Below are 26,718 nucleotides of genomic sequence, written 5' to 3' on the forward strand. Positions count from 1 at the left end.
GATAGGGTATTACATGGCTCAATATAAGCCGCTTATATTCATGCGGCTTTCATGCCCGGGATTCGAACGTGAAATTCCGTATTGTGAGTCGAGAACGAAGCCGACTGCGCAACAGAGACCCCCTATTCTTGCTCGTTGGTTAATAAGTTATTGTGGTGGATTTTACAACCCTCCAGAGGCTGAGTGATCAATTGCTGACACTTAGAGTTGTGTAATGTTCATTGCATAAAAGGAAAATCAGCAACATACCATTTCATATATGAGAATTAATTATTCTCCAAACATAACACGAGTCTCGAGACATTTAGTCAGCCTCTGAAGTTTAGGAGCTAACGAAGTTTAACCCAAGGGTTTGTAGTCCTGCTTGTCGCCCTTCACAGAACTTACACCTGCCTGTCTGTCATTGTTCTTGTTGACTGTCTGCTGGTCTGTTAGTGTTTTTGTTGACTGTCTGCTGGTCTGTTAGTGTTTTTGTTGACTGTCTGCTGGTCTGTTAGTGTTTTTGTTGACTGTCTGCTGGTCTGTTAGTGTTTTTGTTGACTGTCTGCTGGTCTGTTAGTGTTTTTGTTGACTGTCTGCTGGTCTGTTAGTGTTTTTGTTGACTGTCTGCTGGTCTGTTAGTGTTTTTGTTGACTGTCTGCTGGTCTGTTAGTGTTTTTGTTGACTGTCTGCTGGTCTGTTAGTGTTTTTGTTGACTGTCTGCTAGTCTGTTAGTGTTTTTGTTGACTGTCTGCTGGTCTGTTAGTGTTTTTGTTGACTGTCTGCTGGTCTGTTAGTGTTTTTGTTGACTGTCTGCTGGTCTGTTAGTGTTTTTGTTGACTGTCTGCTGGTCTGTTAGTGTTTTTGTTGACTGTCTGATGGTCTGTCAGTGTCCATGTTGATCTCTGCTGGTCTGTTAGTGTTTTTGTTGACTGTCTGCTGGTCTGTCAGTGTCCTTGCTGATCTCTGCTGGTCTGACAGTGTCCTTGCTGATCTCTGCTGGTCTGACAGTGTCCTTGCTGACTGTCTGCTGGTCTGCCTACTTGTCTTTCCGCCGTAATGTCTGCCAGCCTTCCTGTCGGCCGGAAAGAAGCAGCCATCAGACACAAGGACCTCCACTATGGCTGCTCGTCTCTACTGCCTGGGATGACACTGTTTATGTCTCCGGGAGAATCGTGAAGCGACAAGCTGTAAGACGGGTCGACGTTCACTCCCAGATGCTACGAACATCATCTGCCACCTTCTGAACGTTCAGGAGGAAGGGAGGGAGATTGTAAGGGAAGGAAATGGGATAGGAAAGAGGGAGTAGGGGAGATTAGGGAAGGGAAAGGGGAGGGAGGGTTTATCCCACATTTCGGATCATATATAAACAGTATTATATGATGCGCTTGGATATAATTGTTTATTTATATTCCTTTGAAAGGCAGTGAGCTGATACTATGAAGGGCTGGAGTAAGGTAGGGGGTGAAGGTAAGGAGGATTGGAAGGGAGGAGGGAGGGAGAGAAGGACGGAGGAATGCAGGAAGGGAGGGAAGCATAATGGGAAGGGAGTCTGCCATCTTGGCGCCACCACAGATCGCTCATCTTGTTGCTATAGTGACGAGCATTAGCACGGAAGTTTTTATCGAGAACTGACAAAACTGCCTTCATACACACACACACACACACACACACACACACACACACACACACACACACACACACACACACTCACACACACACACACACACACACACACACACACACACACACACACACACACACACACACACGCACACACACACACACACACACACATGATAGGAACGTATAAGATACTCAGAGGGATTGACAGAGTGGACATAGACGAAATGTTCACACGGAATAGTAACAGAACGAGAGGACATGGATGGAAGCTTGAAACTCAGATGAGTCACAGAGATGTTAGGAAGTTTTCTTTTAGCGTGAGAGTAGTGGGGAAATGGAATGCACTTCAGGAACAGGTTGTGGAAGCAAATACTATTCATAATTTTAAAACCAGGTATGATAGGGAAATGAGACAGGAGTCATTGCTGTAAACAACCGATGCTCGAAAGGCGGGATCCAAGAGTCAATGCTCGATCCTGCAGACACAACTAGGTGAGTACTAGGTGAGTACACACACACACACACACACACACACACACACACACAGAATCTTGTACACCACGTATGTAAGACCAATCCTGGAGTATGCGGCCCCAGCATGGAGCCCGTACCTTGTCTAGCACAAGACGAAGTTGGAAAAAGTCCAAAGGTATGCTACTAGACTAGTCCCAGAACTAAGAGGCATGAGTTATGAGGAAAGGCTGCGGGAAATGCACCTTACGACACTGGAAGACAGAAGAGTAAGGGGGGACATGATCACAACCTACAAAATCCTCAGGGGAATCGACCGGGTAAACAAGGATGAACTATTCAACACTGGTGGGACGCGAACAAGGGGACACAGGTGGAAGCTGAGTACCCAAATGAGCCACAGAGACGTTAGAAAGAACTTTTTCAGTGTCAGAGTAGTTAGTAAATGGAATGCACTAGGAAGTGATGTAGTGGAGGCTGACTCCATACACAGTTTCAAATGTAGATATGATAGAGCCCAGTAGACTCAGGAATCTGTACACCACTTGATTGACGGTTGAGAGGCGGGACCAAAGAGCCAAAGCTCAACCCCCGCAAGCACAATTAGGTGAGTACAATTAGGTGAGTACACACACACACACACACAACTCGCGAGAGGGGTCTCGCTGCACTTGTGTGTCATAATCCTAAGAGCCCGAGTTTGATTCCCGGCCGAGGCTGAAACAAATGGGCAGAGTTTCTTTCACAAATGGGCAAATTAGTTTCTTTCATCTAATACTGTTGTTCACCTTGCAGTTAATACCTGAAAGATAGACAGCGATTATGTGCTGCATGCTTGGGGATATGCGTGTGAGTGTGAGAAAAATATGTAGTTGATATGATAAGGAGAAAATAGGTTGAAAATAGGAAAATAGGAGTCAGTAGTCAACCGACAATTAGAAAGGCGGGGTCCAGGAGCTAACAGCTCTTTACTGCTTGCACAAAAAGTTAATATAAATAATAAACAAACACTCATACACTCATCTGAGTGATCCCAAGGACCTACAACAACGTTTGTAAAGCGGTAGTGTCATCACTAACTCTGTTATCATCACCATAACTCTATCATTAACAACTCTATCATCTCCAACTCTATCATCTACAACTCTATCATCATAATTAACTCTATCATCATTAAAACCCACGCCTGCACCACCACCACCAATTCATCATCCCCACCACCACCAACTCATCACCACCACCACCACCAACTCATCACCACCACCACCAACTCATCACCACCACCACCAACTCATCACCACCACCACCAACTCACCACCACCACCACCACCACCACCACCACCACCACCAACTCACCACCACCACCACCACCACCACCACCAACTCATCACCACCACCACCACCACCACCACCAACTCACCACCACCACCACCACCACCACCACCAACTCATCACCACCACCACCACCACCAACTCATCACCACCACCACCAACTCATCACCACCACCACCACCACCACCACCACCACCACCAACTCACCACCACCAACTCATCACCACCACCACCACCAACTCATCACCACCACCACCAACTCATCACCATCACCACCAACTCATCACCACCACCACCAACTCATCACCACCACCACCAAGTCATCACCACCACCACCAACTCACCACCACCACCACCAACTCACCACCACCACCACCACCACCACCACCACCACCACCACCAACTCATCACCACCACCACCACCAACTCATCACCACCACCACCAACTCATCACCACCACCACCAACTCATCACCACCACCACCAACTCATCACCACCACCACCAACTCATCACCACCACCACCAACCCATCACCACCACCACCAACCCATCACCACCACCACCAACTCATCACCACCAACTCATCATCACCACCATCACCAAATCTCATCCGGATGAATAGCATTGTTAATATTATTCCTATTACTGCAGCCTCCGTTGCTAGGGAGGAGGGCGGGAGAGACGGCCGCCACAGGCCAGGTCTCTCCCTCCCCCACACAACGTACGTCAGACGCTGGCTGTTAGAGACATGGGATTTTGTGGGGAATTTAGCTTCGTAAGAAGACTGAGGGAGAGAGGCGGAGCTAAACTCCTCGTCGACGCCTTCAGAATCATGCATATGTGATGAAGGTTCTTGGAAACACACGCTTTTGGGGCGCATAATACTTTATAATGCCAGCGTCGACACTCAACTTTTTTGGGGGGTTTCGACACGCGTGGCGGGGCTGGGGCTGGGGAGGGCTGGGGAGGGCTGGGGAGGGCTGGGGAGGGCTGGGGAGGGCTGGGGAGGGCTGGGGAGGGCTGGGGCTGGGCTGGGGAGGGCTGGGGCTGGGGAGGGCTGGGGCTGGGCTGGGGAGGGCTGGGGCTGGGCTGGGGAGGGCTGGGGCTGAGGAGGGCTGGGGCTGGGCTGGGGAGGGCTGGGGCTGGGCTGGGGAGGGCTGGGGCTGAGGAGGGCTGGGGCTGGGCTGGGGAGGGCTGGGGCTGGGCTGGGGAGGGCTGGGGCTGGGGAGGGCTGGGGAGGGCTGGGGCTGGGGGTGAAGAGAACGAAGGGTTAGTTAAGGGCTGGGAAAGAGCTGCAAAGGGGTACGAGAGGATCTTAAGAACGTGCGTGAAGGTTGCTAGAGGAGCTGGATAGGAAGCTGGGATGGATTTCAAGTTGCTGGAGAGAGAGGGCTAGGAGGGATGTGGTAGGTAATTACACACACACACACACACACACACACAAGACCTGGGGGTTGATATCACGCCAGACCTGTCCCCTGAAGCTCATATCAAGAGGATAACATCAGCAGCATATGCCAGGTTGGCTAACATAAGAACGGCCTTTAGAAACTTGTGTAAGGAATCTTTCAGAACATTATATACCACATATGTCAGACCAATCCTGGAGTATGCGGCTCCAGCATGGAGTCCATATCTAGTCAAGCATAAGACTAAACTGGAAAAGGTTCAAAGGTTTGCCACCAGACTAGTACCCGAGCTGAGAGGTATGAGCTACGAGGAGAGACTACGGGAATTGAACCTCACTTCGTTGGAAGACAGAAGAGTTAGGGGGGACATGATCACCACATTCAAGATTCTCAAGGGAATCGACAGGGTTGATAAAGACTGGCTATTTAACACAAGGGGCACACGCACTAGGGGACACAGGTGGAAAATGAGTGCCCAAATGAGCCACAGAGATATTAGAACGAACTTTTTTAGTGTCAGAGTGGTTGACAAATGGAATGCATTAGGAAGCAATGTGGTGGAGGCTGACTCCATACAAAGTTTCAAGTATAGATATGATAGAGCCCAATAGGCTCAGGAACCTGTACACCTGTTGATTGACGGTTGAGAGGCGGGACCAAAGAGCCAGAGCTCAACCCCCGCAAGCACAACTAGGTGAGTACAACTAGGTGAGTACAAACACACACACACACACACACACACACACACACACACACACACACAGGGCAGTAATCAGAGACTATGTATCTGACTGGCGGAGTGTTACTAACGGAATACCACAGGGTTCAGTTCTTGCACCAGTAATGTTCATCGTCTACATAAACCATCAACCAGAAGAAATACAGAATTATATGAACATATTTGTGTACGATGCTAAGATTCTGAGGAAGATAGGAGACACAGACGACTGTAATGCCCTTCAAATTGAACTATATAAAATAAGTGCTTGGAAGGTGGCAAATGGAATTCAATGTGAATAAATGCCATGTTATGGAATGTGGAATCGGAGAAAATAGACCACACACAACTTACAAAATATGTGGAAAGGAATTACAGAACTCTAATAAAGAACGAAACCTAGAGGTGGTTTTTTAGTAATCTATCGCCAGAGGAACACATGAAGAACATTGTGAGAGGAGCGTATGCGTCGCTTTCCAACTTCTGACTTGCTTTCAATTATATGGATGGTGAAATACTAAAGAAACTGTTCATAACTTTTGTGAGACCAAAATTGGAATATGTAGAACTAGTATGGTGCCTAAGTCTTAAGAAGCACATAAAGAAACTGGAAAAGATGCAACGACATGCTACAAAATGGCTTCCGGACCTGAAAACAAGAGTTACAAGGAGAGACTAGAGGCGTTAAACATGCCAAACCTAGAAGGCAGAGGAGAGGTGATATGATCACCCCTTACAAAATACTAACAGGAATAGACCAAATTGACAAAAAAGGAATTCCTGAAACCAGCAACTTCACGAACAAGAGAAAACAGATTCAAGCTAAGAAAACAGAGATGCCGAAAAAAATATTGGAAAATGTCCTTTAGCAGAGTGGTAGACGGTCTAAGTGAGAAGGTGGTGGAGACCAAAGTCTTCGATAGTTTCAAAGCGTTATACGGCATAGAGTACTTGGAAGACGGAACACCACGAACGTAGCTCCCCACTTGTAACTACCCCTAGGTAATTATCGTTAGGTAATTACACACAAACACATGAGCTCCGGAGTCCCTATTTACCATATACAAGCACAAACAGTAAACACACACACACACGTCTGAACATACAAGCTCTGAGTCCCAAACACACATTTCCTCGGGAGATGAATACGTCACTTAGCGCGCTAGTCCTGGCTGTGACGCCTGCATTATCATCTCTTTCTCCTCCTCCTCCTCCTTCTACTGCACCCCCTCTACCTCCTCCTTCTGCTGCACCCCCTCTACCTCCTCCTTCTACTGCACCCCCTCTACCTCCTCCTTCTACTGCACCCCCTCTACCTCCTCCTTCTACTGCACCCACTCTACCTCCTCCTTCTACTGCACCCCCTCTACCTCCTCCTTCTACTGCACCCCCTCTACCTCCTCCTACTGCACCCCCTCTACCTCCTCCTCCTACTGCACCCACTCTACCTTCTCCTCATTCCTCCTCCTTCTACTGCACCCACTCTACCTCCTCCTTCTACTGCACCCACTCTACCTTCTCCTCATTCCTCCTCCTTCTACTGCATCCCCTCTACCTCCTCCTTAATCCTCCTCCTTCTACTGCACCCACTCTACCTCCTCCTTCTACTGCACCCACTCTACCTCCTCCTCATTCCCCCTCCTTCTACTGCAACTCCTCCTGCTCCTGGAGCTGGCTTCAGACACGTGTTGTTACGGCACTCTTGTGGAAGGTTAGCCAGGGGAGGGGACGGAACAGAGGGCAAACCAGAGAGAGAGATTCTAGGAGAGGGAGTATTGCAGAGGGGACCCACAGGGGCAGAGATACTAGAGTAGGGAGATAGTGCAACGAGGAAATAGAGGGAGAGAGGCTAGGTGAGGAAACACTACACAGGGAAACTAGAAGGAGTAGCTGTAACAAAACAGAAGAACAGTATAACAGTGGAACATGTCTATCTTGAGGTTATCTTGAGGTTATCTTGAGATGATTTCGGGGCTTTTAGTGTCCCCGCGGCCCGGTCCTCGACCAGGCCTCCACCCCCAGGAAGTAGCCCGTGACAGCTGACTAATACCCAAGGTACCTATTTTACTGCTAGGTAACAGGGGCATAGGGTGAAAGAAACTCTGCTCATTGTTTCTCGCCGGCTCCCGGGATCGAACCCGGGACCACAGGATCACAAGTCCAGCGTGCTGTCCGCTCGGCCGACCGACTCCCTAGGTGTGGTTCTGGAACAAGTTCTGAAAGATTCCTTACACAAGTTTCTAAAGTCCATTTTTATGTTAGCTAACCTGACATATGCCGCTGATGTTATCCTCTTGATATGGGCTTCAGGGGACAGGTCTGGCGTGATATCAAACAGTCTTGCTATCGACAACTGGTTCCCAAACTGAGGACCATGGGCCCCTGGCGGCCGTTGTGTAATATGTAGGAGGACCATGAATTGAGGCAGTGTTCAGGTTATCATACCAAAGATTAGGGGGGAAATTCCAGGCTAATGGAGTGAGCTCAAAAGATACTAATTTTTTTTAATACCGAGTGTAAAGGTGGGCAGCAATTAATAAGGATACTGTATGAAGGGTTAATTACCCTTTATCATACATCGTCCACTTTGTGGTTAAAAACCATTCTTTGTGACTAATTAACCACTCTTTGTGGTTAATTACCACAAAGAGTTTGGTAACAACTGCTGTAGAAAATAGCTCTCAACTCCTTCGGGCGAAAACAAGGGTAAACTTAGGTCAGGTCCATTGCGTTTGAGATAACGAAGTTGTCAGTTATGTTGCGGACTTGCTAATCCGCTTTTGATTACAAATGTACATCAAAAGACTCCGAAGGACCTCATCAGGTCTCCCCCAAGGGTTGCATAAATAATGCAACATATGCAGGCGATGAGTCACAATAACGTGGCTAAAGTTCGACTCGAGAAAGGTCCAGGACGGACCGAAACGTCGTCGTCCCTTCACCTTCTAGTGTGTGGTCTGGTTAACTGATGCAACATAGACTGAGTGAAACAGAGAGTGAGGGTCGTGAGTGAGTGAGTGTGAGGCACAGAGTCTGTGGACGGAGTTTGAGATGCCGACTTGCATGAAGCAAGACCGTGGCTGTAGTGTCGAGCCTTGTTGTTAGGTAGTATCCACTATCCCTCTCCTCTTCCCATTAATTCTCTCTCTTTCTCTCTGTCTCTCTCTCTCTGTCTCTCTCTCTCTCTCTCTCTCTCTCTCTCTCTCTCTCTCTCTCTCTCTCTCTCTCTCTCTCTCTCTCTCTCTCTCTCTCTATCTCTCTCTCTCTCTCTCTCTCTCTCTCTCTCTCTCTCTCTCTCTCTCTCTCTCTCTCTCTCTCTCTCTCTCTCTCTCTCTCTCTCTCTCTCTCTCTCTCTCTCTCTCTCTCTCTCTCTCTCTCTCTCTCTCTCTCTCTCTCTCTCTCTCTCTCTATCTCTGTTTCTATATCTGTCTCTCTCGTTATTTCTGTCTGTCTCTCTTCTCTCTCACGTTCTCAATCTCTTCCTCCTACTCCCTCTCCCTCTTTCAATTCTCCCACTCTCTCTCTTCACCTTTGTCTCTTTCCCTTTAAGCTGACTACACAGAACCTCTGTTATGATAAAGATGACTGTCACTTGAGTGGTTATAGTGGTGAGTTTCATTTCAGAATTGTTATAACGTTAGAGGGGAGGTAACAGTGTAGAGGAGAGGTAGAGGAAGAGACGCTAGGGAGAGGGGGGAGAGATAGTGTAGAGGGGTAACTAGAGGGGTAACTAGAGGGAGAGACACGATGAACACGATGGAGAGGAAGCAAAGGAGGGAAAACGCGCCAGAAAATTGTAATTGCCAAACCACTTCTGATGATCACAGGTTGCAATCATCACTACCAGGGGGGGATGCTGCCAGCCCATGTTCCACGCCGTGGCAGATTTCACGCCAGGGTTTCTTCCACGCCAGATCAGGAAAAATCGTCTTCACCAGGGACGAGCCCCCACCAGGGACGAGCCCCCACTAGGGACTCTTCGTCGAGCAAGGCGCCTACAGGCACCAGCACACGATGCTTCGACGCTGGCCAACTTTGAGGCCACTTAAACTCTAGTGCCACGTCAACCCCTAGGGCCACTACCACCTCAAGGGCAACCAGGGCTGCCTTTAACATCACTCTCAGCAGTGACCACTCTCAGCAGTGACCATGTTCAGCTGTGACAGCCCTGTGCTGAGGGCTGGTGCTGAGGGCTATGATACATGATTATCATTCCACAAGGGACGAAACGGGACTCTCCCTCCGGCTGCCCTGGAAGGAACCAGACCTCAGGTCTCACAACGCCCTGGACCACAGCCAACTACCTAACTCTTCCAGAGTCTAACTCTTGGCGGCTGTCTCGGTTTTACAAGAACTTCCAACCAGGCAGCCAACCAGCCAGCCAGCTAGGCAGCCAGCCAGGTAGCCAGCCAGACAGCTAGGCACCCAGGCAGCCAGCCAGCCAACCAGCCAGCCAGCAAGACAGCCAACTAGCTAACTACTGCCAAAGGTCGAACCCTGGAGATACAGAGCGCTGCATCCAGCCGAGTTTGCCAACTTGCTGATATCCTTCTCGACTTATATTGTACCAGTTTTATATTGCCATCATCCAACAGCGTCTGACAACACATCATTTTTTCTCTGTGCTGTTGCCGGCTTAACCCGATAGCTGAGTTGATCAGCGGATATCTCACCAGCTTTTATTGGTGTTCTAGCTCTGACTTTTCGTATATATTTTCCCACACTTTCAGTGAATACTATCTGCGCTCTTCCTGAGAGAGAGAGAGAGAGAGAGAGAGAGAGAGAGAGAGAGAGAGAGAGAGAGAGAGAGAGAGAGAGAGAGAGAGAGAGAGAGAGAGAGAGAGAGAGAGAAAGAGACAGGGAGAGAGAAATATTGCAGCAAAGTGGTACGAAAAAGCTCTGTATTTTACGGTTCTTCTCTCACGTTTCATTATTTTTGCTTGTGTGTGAGTGATGGTTATTGATATTGGGTGGACTGGTGGTGTACCCCCGAGGTCTCTGCCACCTGCTGGTCTGTGCCACATTGATCTTGCCGTTATATAGTGTTGGCAGAGAAGCGAGGAGCTTGATCCTGGCGTCATACCACAACATTCAGTGGACAAACGAGGAATAAGTTCACAAAACTACCGTTTATAACAGCAAAAAAGGGATACTGTCTGAACAGTAAACAGTGAACAGGATGAACAAAATGTATACGACGGTTTAACAGAGCGTTCCTAAACTACATAGCGTGAGGCCCGGTTTCTCACGCCCTCACAATCTTTCTTGGTAACTCACCCATATATTCTCTCACATGCATTCCCCAGAGTGCTACACTAGCTTGAAAAGCAGTCTGGAGTAAGTGGTAGGTCGTTCACTGATATGGCTATGAGAATACCAACCAGACAGGAGTCAAAGAGTCATACCGAGGAGTGAGACGGCGGACTGGCGTAAAGTAACAAGCGGAGTACCTCAAGGAGTACCTCAAGGATCGGTGCTGTAAATCATACTATTTCTCGTCAAAGTTAACTACCAAAATACAGGAGTTGAGTCGAGGATGTCGATGCTTGCAGGCGATGGAAAATTATATCAAAGAGAGGAGACAGGTGAAGATTGATACATTCTACAAGATGATTTAGACAAAATGCAGAGTTGACCCAAGAAATGGGTTCTGGATTTCAACACTTGCAAGTGTAAGATGATGGAAATTGGAACAAGTGCTAGGAGACCAGAAAAATGGTTAGCAATTATCATATACGAAACTAAAGCTCGATATTTTAGGCACAATTAGTGAACTGCAAATTAGATGAATACACACACACACACACACACACACACACACACACACACACACACACACACACACACACACATACACACACACACACACACACACACACACACACACACACACACACACACCAAATGCATTAGGCAGTGTTGTGGTGGAGGCTGACTCCATACACAGTTTCAAATATAGATATGATAGAGCCCAATAGGCTCAGGAACCTGTACACCAGGTGATTGACGGTTGAGAGGCGGGACCAAAGAGTCAGAGCTCAACCCCCGCAAGCACAACTAGGTGAGTACACACAGTAAAAACACTTCAACTCTTAAATTTCATAACGATTATGTTTTATGAAGATAACAGTCATAAAAGACATGAATCTAAGTGAATCTAGGACTGTAACTGGCAATGATATCAAATGGTAAATCTAGAGAAGAACAGAAGTTGAAAGCCGCGTCCCAATGAAATTTGCTGGTGTGGCGAAGTTGGAGGCTGGTGATACAAGGTGATCCCCGCCGGTTATCTCCCAACTACGAGATGATATCATGTGATCACAATGCAAATGTGATAACTTCCTTCCGGAAGACTGGGTAGATGAGCCCACGAGGCCGCCGCTCCCGTCTGGGGATGCAATTAAAAGTTTTTTTTAAGAATCTTCCGAAGTTTGTCAAGACAATACTTGGGGGATCGTAGACGTGTGTGTGTGTGTGTGTGTGTGTGTGTGTGTGTGTGTGTGTGTGTGTGTGTGTGTGTGTGTGTGTGTGTGTGTGCTCACCTATTTGTACTCATCTATTTGTACTCACCTATTTGTGCTTGCGGGGGCTGAGCTCTGGCTCTTTGGTCCCTCCTCTCAACCGTCAATTACCTGGTGTACAGGTTCCTGAGCCTACTGGGCTCTATCATATCTCTATTTGAAGCTGTGTATGGAGTCAGCCTCCACCACAACACTGCCTAATGCATTTGATGTGTGTGTGTGTGTGTGTGTGTGTGTGTGTGTGTGTGTGTGTGTGTGTGTGTGTGTGTGTGTGTGTGTGTGTGTGTGTATGTATGTAATTACCTAAGTGTAGTTACAGGATGAGAACTAAGGGATTTATACGTCAAAATCAACTATAATTCGACGCCGAATCAAACCTTATCAACTATAATTCGACGCCGAATCAAACCTTATCAACTATAATTCGACGCCGAATCAAACCTTATCAACTATAATTCAACGCTGAATCAAACCTTATCAACTATAACTCAACGCTGAATCAAACCTTATCAACTATAACTCAACGCTGAATCAAACCTTATCAACTATAATTCAACGCTGAATCAAACCTTATCAACTATAATTCGACGCTGAATCAACCTTATCAACCTTATCAACTATAACTCGACGGTGAATCAACTTTATCAACTATAATTCGACGCTGAATCAACCATATCATCTATCATTCAACGTCGAATCAATACTGAATTTACGTTACTCTTGGGAACCGTGTACACTACGGCGATATAGTTCATCTCTTGATCTTCGTCAGTGGTGAAAAAAATTCGCTGATAGAGTAGATATATCTTAGCGATAGCTGCCCACCGGACCCCCTTCAACGCTTCAGAGTATCAACACACATATAACATATATTCTATATATACATCTATATATATATAGATATACATATACATCTATATATATCTGTTCTATATAACATCTTGCTTGATAAATTTTTGCTTCTGGACATTTTTGGTTCTGGAAATATATATGTTCGGTGATGGGGCCTCGTAGCCTGGTGGATAGCGCGCAGGACTCGTAATTCTGTGGCGCGGGTTCGATTCCCGCACGAGGCAGAAACAAATGGGCAAAATTTCTTTCACCCTGAATGCCCCTGTTACCTAGCAGTAAATAGGTACCTGGGTGTTAGTCAGCTGTCACGGGCTGCTTCCTGGGGGTGGAGGCCTGGTCGAGGACCGGGCCGCGGGGACACTAAAGCCCCGAAATCATCTCAAGATAACCCTCAAGATGGAAAGCTATGTACGCTGAAGCAGTGACAACAGCAGCAGCAGCACAAGCCGGTGCAGTGGCTGCAGCAGCACCAGCAGCAGCAGCTGCAGCAACAGCTGGATCAGCAGCTGCAGCAGCAGAAGTAAAATAAATGACAATAGGAGCAGTACTATTAGTAAAAGGAACAAAAACAGAAGAAAGCAGCAGCAACAGCAGCAGCAACAGCAGCATCATTAGCAGCAGCAACAGCAACAGCAGCAGTAGCAGCAGCATTAAAATCAGCAGAGAGAAAAACGTTGGAGAAATGTGTACTCAAATTCTTTAATGAGTTGGGTGATAACCTCATTACAGCAACAAATGACCCAAGAGACAAAAATTTTCCGTTCCTGCACCTCAGCCTTGCAATATATATGTATATATATATATATATATATATATATATATATATATATATATATATATATATATATATATATATATATATATATATAGGTATATATATATATATATATATATATATATATATATATATATATATATATATATATATATATATATATATATATATATATATATATATAACCTCTAAAGATAGGTTAGGTTAGGTTAGGTAGGGTTGGTTAGGTTCGGTCATATATCTACGTTAATTTTAACTCAAATAAAAAAAAATTGACCTCATACATAATAAAATGGGTAGCTTTATCATTTCATAAGAAAAAAATTAGAGAAAATATATTAATTGAGGAAAACTTGGCTTTTTAGGTAAATCGGGCCTTGCATAGTAGGCTGAGAAGTGCATTCTGGCTACTAGGTACGACATATTTATATATATATATATATATATATATATATATATATATATATATATATATATATGCCCCGCTTACCTTATTCAGTGAATACACTATCTCGTTTATATATAATATATATATATATATATATATATATATATATATATATATATATATATATATATATATATATTATATATAAACGAGATAGTGTATTCACTGAATAAGGTAAGCGGGGCATCACGGTGAAAGTAACTCTGCCCATTTGTTTCCGCCTCCGCTGGGGGATCGAACCCGGACCCTGGGGACTACGAACGCCGAGCGCTCTCCCCTCAGCCGTCAGGCCCCCCTTTTGTTTTCGCAATTGGAGCCAATCCTACATAAAGAGAGGCATGGGAGCGACCCCTTACTGTCCTATGGCACCCGCCATGTAATCACAATTTACCATGGAAAGCTGTATGAGGCTAACTTTAACAAGGAGGCCTCCAACCTTCGATAGACAAACATTCTCTATAGTAGATACAGATACATGAATGTGTATACACTGGGTTCTAAGTCAACCTGCTTCCAACTGGAGGTTTGGGAAGGTTTTCGATAGCATGAAGTCTTAGCTTCAACCGGTTCCAACACTCGCTGCCGACCTAACGGGACGTTCCTTTGTTAGTTCCGTTAGTGTAGGCCGAGATACGTAAGTAGCAAATGCTTCCAAACACTGTTACGTCAAGGCAACTGTGTTTGCCTTCACTATGCATTCCATAAATATACCTTAACTCTGCTTCCTCTAGCAGCAGCATCTCAGTGAGAAATGGGTTTTCTGGGCGGGTTCACACAAGTGATATAAGCTACTGAGTCCAGTTTCATCAGGGAGTTATGACAGTCCTAATGAACCCTATCATTAAAGAGAGAGAACCGACTTGAGAATGGTCCAGGACCGACCGAAACGTCGTCGTCCCTTCACCTTCTAGTGTGTGGTCTGGTCAACATACTTCAGCCACGTTATTGTGACTCCTCGCCTGGTTAAACTAAAGGAACTATCTGGGGAAAGCATCAAGCCATTACGACTATATAGCACTTGGAAGGGGTCAGGATAAGGATTTGGGATGGGACGGGTGGGAAAGGAATGAGTCCCAACCACTTGGACGGTCGGGGATTGAACGCCGACCTGCATGATGCCAGACCGTCGCTCTACCGTCCAGTCCAAGTGGTTGTCGCCTGCTTAAAGAGAGAGACTTGTTAATAACTTATTCATCTTCCCCGCAGGCAGGCCAGCTGGACGGCGTGGGAGGCGCTGCCCTGGGCCCGCTGCCGCCATGGATGATAGCGAATCAGAAGCGGCAGAGACGGAGCCGCTGGTGCGTCATGGGACTGGAACTGTCCACGCGGGGGCGGAGACGACGGAGACGGCGGCGGCGAGGGGGCGTGTGGCTGGCCCAAGGTCACCAGGGGTTCGACCCCTTGCAAACATCCGGCCGCGACTCTCCCTCGTGCCTGAGACAAATGAGAAGAGTGCTGAGGAGGACAACGAGCAGCGGAGTTGTAAAGGATGGAGCGAGAAGGCCGCTCCGGATTCCCCGACGCCCATCTGTCCAATATTCGGTGTGAAGAACTACCTTCACCAGTTCTACGAGAAGCAGGATATCAGCGACCCAGCCCTCTATGAGGACCTGCCTCCGGTGAGTTGCTTAACCCTTAGACTGCGCTTAACGTTAATTTGTAATAGCACTAATACATAAAAACCAATAGCATTTCTTACTGCAGGCGATGAGTCACAATAATGTGGCTGAAGTATGTTGACCAATCCACTCACTATAAAATGAAAGGACGACGACGTTTCGGTCCGTCCTGGACCATTCTCAAGTCGATTGTGACTTGGTCCACAATCGACTTGAGAATGGTCCAGGACGGACCGAAACGTCGTCGTCCCTTCATTTTCTAGTGTGTGGATTGGTCAGCATTTCTTACTGTTTATATATTTGTAAAATTGGCAAAAAGATATATATATATGATGCTAATATTACATAATTGGAAGAAAAACTCACTATTTAGAAGCATTTGTGTTTGTTAACTCTGTCAACATTGACTTTTATCTTATAATAACACTAGAAAATGTATGATTGAAGGATATCAATATTAAAGTCGAGGATCAATTGGCCTTTAATATGCATAGTAATTCACTACTCTGTTAGTTGTGGGATTTTACTATTAATTACTCACACATCACTTTTGTTGATGGGTATAGCTATAGCGACGTTTCTGAGCAGATATCAAGTATAATATTCAGTTCCTGATTATAATTTGCATTTTATTTGGCCATAAAAACTTCGTCTCAATTTGAAGACTTTTGAGATCTTGCAGTTGTCAATTTTTCCTTTGACTTGATGATGCACCAAATTTTCTGCAAATTAGAGGTCTCAGGACAGACCCTTAGGGTATCCATATGCAGGCGAGGAGTCACAATAACGTGGCTGAAGTAGTTTGACCAGACAACACACTAGAAGGTGAAGGGACGACGACGTTTCGGTCCGTCCTGGACCATTCTCTAGTCGATTGTGAATCAAGTCGATCGACAATCGACTTGAGAATGGTCCAGGACGGACCGAAACGTCGTCGTCCCTTCACCTTCTAGTGTGTGATCTGGTCAGGCCCTGAGGGTGCTCAACTTGTAAATGATCCCCACCCAAACGTCTCCCTATTTAGGGTATGTCTCCCATACTTCCTACCTGTTAACCATGACCTAAACCAATTTAGCATTAGATCTGGTACCCTCTTTCCTCATAAGGCCCCCTTGCGGATCAGTGTCTAACTGGCTCTTGCCTCAAAATAATGTTTCCCATATGACACCTTAACCCACCATATGACACTTTAACCCACCATATGACACCTTAACCCACCATATGACACCTTAACCCACCATATGACACCATCAGTAATGTGTCCTTTTTTGACAAACTAATAATATTACGAAAGTTGAATTTGTCACTGAGTATTACTCTTAAGATATTACTTGTTTAAGATATCAGGGAATAAATCCCCTCCAGAGATTTCTGATATATAAAAATTAGCTATAATCACTAAACGAACAGCCCAGGAATTTAGGGAAGTGCCCAAGGATTTAGGGGAGTGCCCAGGGACTTAGGGGAGTGGAAGCTGTGGGTTTAGGGTAGGAGATGCTTGGAGATAGGGGGGTATGGGATGGGAGGTGGGTAAGGGGGGCTCAGGGAAAGGGGAAGTGAGGGCTTAAGGGGGTGGGACTGTTGCCCACAAATCATCACGTGTAGTTACTGCAGATGATGAAGGTCTAGATGGCTGCAGGTGTGTGGAACTGTGTAGTTACCGGCACAGCTGGACCATTAGGCCAGGCTTGTAATTAATTGCCTTGCTTGGGAGGCGTTCCTGAAGAGTGTTGAGCCTTTTCTGCTGGAATTTAGACTTTTTTCGGAAAATATTGCAGTTTTTAGACTTTTTGTGAGAAATATTGCTGTGTTTAGACTTTTGCAGGTTATGAGTTGAACTTTAAACTTCATTTTCTTTGTTTATCTGGTATTAACACTTATGTGGTTTATGTAGCGAAGCTTAATTTATGTGGGTTATGTGTTATAATTTAGACTTATGTCCGATTTGTTGTGTAGTTATAACTTTTGTGGGTTATGTGGTATTGTTCAGACTTCTGTAGGTTATGTGAAGTTTAGACTAATGTGGGTTATGTAGTGGATGTTAGACTTTTGTTTGACATGCGGTTTACTCATGACTTTCGTGGATTATGTAGTAAAGTTTTGGCTTTTATGGATCACCAGAGTTTATATTTCTGCGGTGGTGAGGATCCAAACAATAATATATATGATGTATATAAAACGATATATAAATAATACATTAATTATATATTATTAATATAAAATTAATTGGCTCTCCCACTGAAGCCAATTGAAGACAAAAGTCATAATAAAGTTCTTTTCTAAACTGTCACTGTCCATTGGGGGGTAGGTAGCTTGAATGGATCCTGAGAGAGAAGCTGAGTGAGGGGAGCATGGGGGCATGGGGGGGCATAGGGGGGCATTGAGAGCATTGGGGGGGGGGAGGGGGGACGTAATCAGCAACTCTGGCGCCTCGCAGCAAATTAAGGACCCGACTTAACTGCAAATAAATTGGCTGAACAAAAGCTTTCTCGGGCTCTCGTCAGTCCTTGTGAGCTCTTATGGGTTCTTGTGAGCTCTTATGAGTCCTAGCGAGCTCTTGTGAATCATTGTGAGTCTTTGTGAGTAATTGTGAGCTCTGAAGCGTGCTAGTTGATCTCCTGGGAGTTCCTAAAATTTTTGTGAGTCTTTTTGAGCTTTGATGAATCTTTTGAGCTCTAGTGAATCCGTGTGAGCTCCGGTGTGTCCATGCGAACTCTTGTGAGTCTTTGTGACCTCACGGATGTCCTTGAGAGCTTCTGAGTGTATAATACTCTCTTTTAGGAGCCTTATATTTCTGACCTGTTACCAGAAGTGACGGTTATAACTCTCGCAAGGTCCCTATATACATGGTGCACTATAAAGACACACTGCATGACTTCTGCTAAATAGAATTATCCTTAACATAATCCTGAGTGTTTACGTCTTCCATTCCGTCTATCCTTCTACTCTCTATCAGTACGCTATACTTCTCGCCACACTTTTCAGTCGAGTAGATCTATTGCAACATCTTTCATCCGTTAAAATCCTTATCCTGACCCCTTCCAAGTGCTATATAGTCGTAATGGCTGGGCACTTTCCAGTGATAATTTCATTCCCTTTCTCAGCTGCTACTTACGTGTCTCTCCGCTGTCTCCTCAGATGGAGCAAGTGTTCCTGGTCAAGCACGGGGACAGCGGCTGCTCCTCCTCGGTGTTCCGTCTCTCACTGGTCCTGGGAGGTCTCCTGCTGCTTCTGGGGGTCGTCGCCTTCGTCGTCGCAGCCGTCGCCGCCAGGAGGACCGTCGTTGTCGGACAGGTGAGGTGCATAACTTTTTTTACAAGTTACGGAACTGCAGTAGGCCCTCTAGTCTGTGCTGGGCAGCACGAGAGAGAGAGTACTGATCCGTGCTAGTCAGCGACACTTCAGTGTGCTTACTGATCCGTGCTAGTCAGCACCTCAGCAGAATGCCTGCTGGCTCATGCGATGAGAGGTCAAATATGCACTCTGTTGTTTTCACTCATGCATCTGTCAGTTATGTTCTAAAGATTTGCTGAAATATTGTAAGAATCTTATTGTTAGTCTGTATCCATTTTGCTGGTTCTATTTATATATATGTACACCAATTATTCCTCCCCCTCGTTCAATCATAAATCGCCTCTATCAGTCATATATACCCTCTTTCAGTTATATATACCCTCTTTCAGTTTCATGTCCCCTCGTTCAGTCGTTTATTTCTACGTTCAGTCATGTATCCCCTCTTTCAATAATATGTCCTCTCATTCAGTCACATCTCCCCTTTTTCAGTCATATTTTCCCTCGTATAAGAACAAGTCCCTTCGTTCAGTCACCTCATTTTTTATTCTATAAAAGTTCACAGATTTTAACAGTAGTGATCATAAGCTAAACTTATGATTACCAGAAGATCGCACATCTTCTGTGCCAGGCAAGCTCACTTCGGGCTCACCATAGCCCGTGCTGCTTGGAATTTTTTGTTCCCAGTAACTGAATTTAAAACAACAACCAGAAGATACTTTAATTTTGATACGGTGGTACGATGAACAAATCTGTCCATTTTATAGTACGGTGGACATACGGGTTCAATCTGTAATAATGTTGTTGTTGTTTTAGATTTAACTACTTGGAATAAAAAGGTCCAAACAGCACGGGCTATGGTGAGCCCGTAGTGGACTTATCTGACACAGGAGCGGGGCTGTAACTGTCTGTAATAAGGCGGACAAACCTGTGAATTCTGTAGTACAGTGAGCCAAACAGTCGACTCTGCAGGATGGTGACTAAAACTGTCCCATTTTCAGAACGGCGGGGTATCAGTGGTGGACAAAGTGGCCTCAGCACACAACGCCCAGGTGGACGCCCTCCTGCTGGTGGGCCTGGTGGCCGTCACTCTGGGGTCCTCAGTGGTGGCTGCTGCTCTCATATCCCGCACTTTCTGCTCCAGACCCGAGGAACCCATATATCCCTTCAGGTGAGTCTTTTGTTTTGAAGCAGATCCTTCCGCATGATGAACCATAGTGAGAGAACCGTCACTGGTCCTGTTTATGAGAGTCTCTACATGTTTATCCTGGTTCAGAACCATGGCAGGTCCTGTTCACGAGGTCTTCCCCATTTTTATCCTGGGTGAGAACATATGGCAGGTCCTGTTCACGAGGACCAATCAAGTGCCGTGTGCCAAATACCTCATCATACAGTCAATCGTCCAATTATCCTTTCTGGTGATCTATCCAACAGGCTATATTTCCTCCTGGTCCTTTTTGGGGAATATTCGGCTTTTCGGCGTTATTCTAAATTCACAATTTTCATTTAGTATGTCAGTGTAGATTTTAAATAGTTTACCATTAAGTTGACCAAACCACACACTAGAAAATGAAGGGACGACGACGTTTCGGTCCGTCCTGGACCATTCTCAAGTCGATTGTGAGAGTGATCAGGAATCACAATCGACTTGAGAACGGTCCAGGATGGACCGAAACGTCGTCGTCGTCCCTTCACTTTCTAGTGTGTGATCTGGTCAACATATTTCAGCCACGTTATTGTGACTCCTCGTCTGCAGTTTAGCATTAACTTGATTTTACTGAGTGGTGGTGATCAGGGCCTTCTGAACCCCCTTACAGGATGGGCCAATACGTGCTGGAGCCGCCTCTCTCCCCGATGGACGCCAAGGTGCCTGTGACGGAACGCCTGACTCAAGTGCAACCTACATGGGGACTAGCGAGCTACACTAGCGTCAGGAGTCTCATGCCCCTCCCATGACTCCTGGCGGCGCCCTCTACGCAAGCAGCAGTAGGGTGATTAGCCAAGAATGACAACGAGAGAGAACAGGGATAGAAGTTGTTCACTAGTGCGTCGAGTTATGGGGGAATGGACGCTGTGAAGACCAGCCCCTTCCTCGTTCCGAGAACATAGATGTGTCATCTCTATCTTTCCAATAATAAGGCCCGAGGAAGAGTGGATGTGCTTAGTTCCCAAGCAAAATCATTGGAATACAATCTCCTGCATCTACATTTATAATTGAATGACATTATTGGGAAGAAGCTAAGGAGATTTATATATATTTATCTAAAATATCTGATTGCTGCCCTCTTGTCCTGTCTTCAATGGACAAGCGCATCCCCACTCCATAAAAACAGGACAATGAGGGGGGCGGGTTAAGCTAAAGATTCTCTTACGATTCAATAAATTCTTCCATAAATGCCATAAGAGTATTCTGCGGAATACTAAGTCATATCTACATAAAAGCAAATTCATAATAACTCCATCAAATAATTAGCTATAGTGGTCTCTTGGCCACCGGACAATAATATTTAATGTTTTCTTGCCACGATGTTCTAGATGGCCAAAGTAATTGTTAAAAGTGGTTTGAGGTAAATATTATTTAGTTTGACGTATTAATCTGCCATGTGGTAATGTATATCCTTTGGTTTAACGAACAGTATATATGCATATGTTTGAAGTATACGTATACATTACTTTCGTTTGACGTATATACCTCTGTTTGAGTATATATATATATATATATATATATATATATATATATATATATATATATATATATATATATATATATATATATATATATATATATATATATATATATATATAAAATATATATATATATAGTTTAAAGATGAACAGGAGGACGATTGACGTGACAAACATCTTGTTTAATTAAAATCTTCATTACTTTTAATCAAAACTCATAAAGTTTCGAGCGCTTCTCATATTCATCATCAGATCTAAAATCCAGAAGTGTCATTAAAGGCTAATCAGCAGACTAAAAAACTTATATTGAACAGGAATACAAACTTCAAGATAAGATTTGATAATATTCTGCATCGACAACTAAGATTAATTCAGAATTGTAATTATGGTTCGTCTCATGATAATTATTCTTGATCTCTGAAGATGCTAGCTTAGATATAGCATAGATATAAATGCTGGCTTAGATATAAAAGATATCCCCTTGTGCTCTAGTATCCTAATCTTAAGTTCCAAATGGAACTTCCAAAATATCCCTCATTACTGCTGGAATATTTATACATGTATACGATACTAGAGCCCAAGGGAATAGGCAGTCTATCTCTAAACTTAAAATTGGACCTTATTGTGTTCGTATTAACGAAAATAATCTTAGTTTATTTGAGAATAATAATGTTGTATAAGCATCCTCAGCCGACTTTCCTATCTAGATAAGTCGGCTGAGTAAGATTTTAGTCTAACATTATAGAGTTTTATGTTAAATTTGATGATAGGTTACCTATCATTTAACATTGAAAGTCTCCACTTATATTACATATATATATATATATATATATATATATATATATATATATATATATATATATATATATATATATATATATATATATATATATATATATAAATATATATATATATATATATATATATATATATATATATATATATATATATATATATATATATATATATATATATAAATATATAAATATATATATATATATATATATATATATATATATATATATATATATATATATATATATATATATATATATATATATATATATATATATATTAGTCTCCCCTTCACTGTGTCTTCAGTGCTCACTTTGAGTGACTACTGATCTCATAATTATATTTACCTAATTGTGTCACAGAGTATAATGTTTAATGACAGTTATTGCGTAATATTTGAATTCTTTTTATAATTGACATAATTGTAATCTGTAATTTGTTTGAACTTTTTATTTGTATATGATTTTTGTAATGTTTTTCGGTTATAAATATAATTTCGAATTCGTCTTTGTTGTTGGTAAACAATGTTTAATCTTACTTTTGTGCTATCAATTTACGTAAGTTTAGTTTTGTATTGTGTTTTATTTTATAATTAGTTTTATATTATTTTAATTCTTGAAGTTTAGCATGTCCAGAGTAAGTGTTTTGTTTTATTAGTTTGGTATTAATGTCACTAATAAATTTTAGATTTGATGATGAATATTAGAAGTATTTGAAACGCTTTGGGTTAAATTAAAAGTAATGAAGATTTTAAATAAACAATATGTTTCTCATGTCAATCGTCCTCCTGTTTATATTTAAACTAAAATTCCCTAAGTGAATCTTCATTTTGAAATATATATATATATATATATATATATATATATATATATATATATATATATATATATATATATATATCAAGTCAAAACAATATGACATTATATTCAAATTATCTTGTCAATATTACATAAACAAATTCTAAACATGAGAACTCGATTCCTTAAAAAGATGTGTTGTGGTTGTGGGTGATTGTCAGCTTGACGAGAAGTTGTGTCCAGCTGTGTGTCTTAGCTGTGTCCAGCTGTGTGTCTTAAGCTGTGTCCAGCTGTGTGTCTTTAGCTGTGTCCAGCTGTGTGTCTTTCCTCCGTCAGCTTTCCGCCTAAGTTGGCTATGTCAGCTGCTTCGAACCAAGTTGTTTGGCTCAGGTGGTTGGAAGTCAGACGAGACATAGTCATTGCCTGTGTATATGTGTATGTATGTGTGTGTGAGTGTGTTCATGTTCCTTGTTACAAATTGGCTTTCCATCTTTTCAACTCTTGCCAACGATATAGTGTGAAGGTAAATATTGTGTGTTTTAGGGTGTATATTTACTATCATCAGTGACACCATTGTAAGTGTGTCATGTTCCAACAGTGTATAACACAGTCGGCCTTCTCATGTTCTCGGCCTTCCGTAAACTCATATTCACTTAACATTACAGGTCAGGAGTTTTATTTTTTTAGAAGATTTTAAATTAATTTCGAGATATTTCCTGTTAAGAATAAATACTAGTCAAAAATATAAGCAGTTTGATGGTTAGGATATATGACGGTAAATTTATTAGGTATATATTTTAATCGGAGATATGTACATGGATGCCAAAAAGAGACTTTAGGCACGAGCAGTTGTTTAATGGATTGTAATCTCGTACAAAACCTGTCCTTGGGAGGGTGTTTTGTCGTGTGATTACAGCACACTTGCTCGTCTCAGTTTGTAATAGTTCTGTAGTCGTTGTGAACTCTAGAAATATATTTTAGTCGGGTGTTGGTCTACTGCTTTTGTCTTCATCCTTGAGTTCACTCATTCTACACACAATATGTGGTTAGAAAAGCAATATGATAACTGTTTAATTGACTCTTATATACAAGAAGGTACATTGGGTTTGTGAGGCTACATAGTATGGTATTTACAATCTTGTAAAGACACTAGTACACGCAGCGTTTCGGGCACCAGAGAACTTTATAGATGTTACTGGTTCTGTAAGAATTACCTCATCATCTCCTTTTCAACACATAAATAAAAATACAATTTACAATCGATAACAACAATTTACATCCTAGTTTCCACGAATGCATTGCATCAAGGAACCTTCAACATCTGGGGAATAGTGGAACCGTATACATAGTAGCTTCCTGTGGCGAGGGTCGCGCCTCTGTGCATGCCTTACCTTATATTACAATACGGAACGCAAGACAATATAAATCTTCTTGCAATCCTTGCTTTTTAAAGTAAAGAATAAGAAGTTTGACGATAAATTAGCATAGAAGCATGTGAAAAGTTGGAAAGAACGTAAGAAAGAATGTAAATAGGTCCCCGGAGTTGATAATCGCAGTAACCACAAAATAAGTTAATTTTTAGTTACATTTACACGAGAGTGAAGGTAAACAACGCCCACGACTTTAAAAGCGTTCCGTGACTACATTAATGTCGGAGTGCATAAACATTACTCAGAGAGACGCACCCTGAAGTTCACGCAACACTGTGTTGTTGTGCTTTAATATTTACTGTTTGTTCTTGCAGAGTCAAAGCTCTTGGGCCCTGCCTTTGTAACCGATATATTTTGTTCATCTATTATATCTACTATATATAGTTCTCTTTAACCCACACATATCCCAGGATGCAGTCCGTAGAGGTTGTCTTACTCCCAGGTATCTATTTACTGCTAGGTGAATAGTGGCAGCAGGTGAATGAATCTTTGCCCATTTGATTCTGCCTTGGCCGGGAATCGAACCTTGGATTTTTCGAACTACGACCCCCGAACGCGGTTCATTCTGGTTCAATTGTATGTGTGTGTGGATTCATGGAGGTAATGAGATGAATCGACACGATAAACATAGGGTGTATAATAAACATAGAATATACATAGGGGTGTATAAAAACCATAGGATAAACACAATCGACTTGAGAATGGTCCAGGACGGACCGAAACGTCGTCGTCCCTTCACTTTCTAGTGTGTGGTCTGGTCAACATAGGGTGTAGCCTGGAGGGTGAGTATGCCCCCACACGACACCTAGAGTGTAGCGCCTCACACCACACACAACAGCCGCGAGAAACTATCATCAGTCTTGGATAATGCGGTAAATTTGTCTCCAATTAATTTTTCAGGAGTTGAAGCCGCCGGCCAACGCGAGCCTCGCCACGGAGCCCAGGACGGCGGAGCGACGAGCAGCGTCCGGAACACAAACATCTTTAACAAGTGTAATTTGTCTGTAAAGCTGATAATATCTCCCAGCTGCTGAGGAGGGAGGCGGCGAGCGTGTCGCTGCACATTCATGAGGTCCATGGGTAAGGGGATGAGGAGGGAAGGGGGGGGGGGGGTGATGGGGCGTGGGTAGCAGAGAGGGGGGTTACCTGCTTGATGGGGTTCTGGGAGTTCTTCTACTCCCCAAGCCCGGCCCGAGGCCAGGCTTGACTTGTGAGAGTTTGGTCCACCAGGCTGTTGCTTGGAGCAGACCGCAGGCCCACATATACCTGGTTGATGGGGTTCTGGGAGTTCTTCTACTCCCCAAGCCCGGCCCGAGGCCAGGCTTGACTTGTGAGAGTTTGGTCCACCAGGCACTTGCTTGGAGCGGCCCGCAGGCCCACATACCCACCATACCCTGGGTGTTTTGGGGCGTGGGTAGCAGAGTGGGTAAGAGAAGTGGAAGTGGCAGGGAGAGGGTAGAAAGGGTATAGGAAATGGGGAGATGGTAGGGAATTTGTCGAGAGGTTAAGGGAGGGGAGGATGTGTTGGGGAAGAATATAGGGCAGGTGGGTATGGTGAGGAGAGATTAGGGAAGGATGGGAGAGGATTATTAACAGGATGAAGGATATCCCAGAAGGTCAGATCTGTCTGTTTTATCAACAGGATGGAGGATGGCCCTGGATGCTAGACCTTCCTTCTCCATCAACAGGATGGAGGATGTCATATCTCCCTGCTGCATCAACGATATACAAGATCTCCCTACATTATTAGCAAGATGAAAGATATCATTGTATGATATCATTTTATATTTTAGCTTAACCTTATTATTGCAGCGATACAGTCAATTCAAATAAAAAACATATCATGGTGTTTTCTTATGTTATTAAGAGAAATGAACTGATTGATTATCTAGAAATAATATATAAAATATGATTGATATTAAATGGATATTAAAATACATGTATTTCTTTGCTCCTCGTGTATTTAGGGA

At 43.8% G+C, this 26,718-nt stretch overlaps 1 protein-coding gene across 1 annotated transcript in view; it reads left to right on the plus strand.

Annotated features, from left to right (window-relative positions):
• LOC138372226 (neurensin-1-like) overlaps positions 1 to 21,752 on the plus strand; it is a 30,708-nt gene extending 8,956 nt beyond the window's left edge. Inside the window, exons 2-5 of the mRNA XM_069337530.1 lie at positions 15,338 to 15,750; positions 18,889 to 19,044; positions 20,043 to 20,212; positions 20,859 to 21,752. Coding sequence (XP_069193631.1) covers positions 15,388 to 15,750; positions 18,889 to 19,044; positions 20,043 to 20,212; positions 20,859 to 20,997 — 828 coding nt within the window. The 5' untranslated portion in view covers positions 15,338 to 15,387 and the 3' untranslated portion in view covers positions 20,998 to 21,752. The remainder of the gene's footprint in view (positions 1 to 15,337; positions 15,751 to 18,888; positions 19,045 to 20,042; positions 20,213 to 20,858) is intronic.
• Positions 21,753 to 26,718: the final 4,966 nt, after the last annotated feature.

This window comes from Procambarus clarkii, chromosome 38 (genome assembly GCF_040958095.1).
Source record: "Procambarus clarkii isolate CNS0578487 chromosome 38, FALCON_Pclarkii_2.0, whole genome shotgun sequence".
NCBI classification, from domain to species: Eukaryota; Metazoa; Arthropoda; class Malacostraca; order Decapoda; family Cambaridae; genus Procambarus; species Procambarus clarkii.